The sequence below is a fragment of the Myotis brandtii genome, unplaced genomic scaffold, assembly GCF_000412655.1.
Source record: "Myotis brandtii unplaced genomic scaffold, ASM41265v1 scaffold1763, whole genome shotgun sequence".
NCBI classification, from domain to species: Eukaryota; Metazoa; Chordata; class Mammalia; order Chiroptera; family Vespertilionidae; genus Myotis; species Myotis brandtii.
The window spans coordinates 255710-256101 of record NW_005356530.1 but is presented as its reverse complement, the minus strand read 5'-3'; the positions used below and the strand labels follow the sequence as shown (position 1 = coordinate 256101).

The 392-nt window shown below is 69.4% G+C and overlaps 1 protein-coding gene across 1 annotated transcript in view; it reads right to left on the bottom strand.

The window, feature by feature from the left end:
* Positions 1–392, bottom strand: part of PPP6R1 (protein phosphatase 6, regulatory subunit 1) — a 32425-nt gene that overhangs the window by 26471 nt on the left and 5562 nt on the right. The window contains exons 10-11 of the mRNA XM_014537332.1: positions 211–385; positions 34–123 (exon numbers count right to left, since the gene is read on the bottom strand). Of these exons, the coding sequence (XP_014392818.1) occupies positions 34–123; positions 211–385 (265 nt within the window). The remainder of the gene's footprint in view (positions 1–33; positions 124–210; positions 386–392) is intronic.

The following is a 392-nucleotide window of genomic DNA, read 5'->3' as shown; positions in this document are numbered from 1 at the left end:
GCGGGTGCCCCAGCCCCCGGAGCCCCAGCCCACCTGCTGCAGCACGGCCTCCTCGGGAAAGTTGAACTCCTTGAGCCGGTCGTCCTCGTCGTCGCTGGAGGAATGCAGGTGGTGGGTGTTCACCTGGGGCAGGAGCAGGAGGCGGGGTGAGGGCCTGTGTCTGGGGGATGAGGGAGCAGACGCTGCGGAAGCGGGAAGCGGGGGCCTCACCAGGTCCACCATGTTCTTCTTGTTGGTCTCGGCCAAGGGTCCCGACACGAAGGCCTCCCACTGCTCCTGCTGCTCAGCCGACATCTCTGCTCGGCAGGAGGGGACAAGGACGTGAGGCAGCCCTCGGCCTCCCCCTCCCCCCGCCCGCCCCGCCTCCACTGGGGAGCCCCTCACCCTTCAGC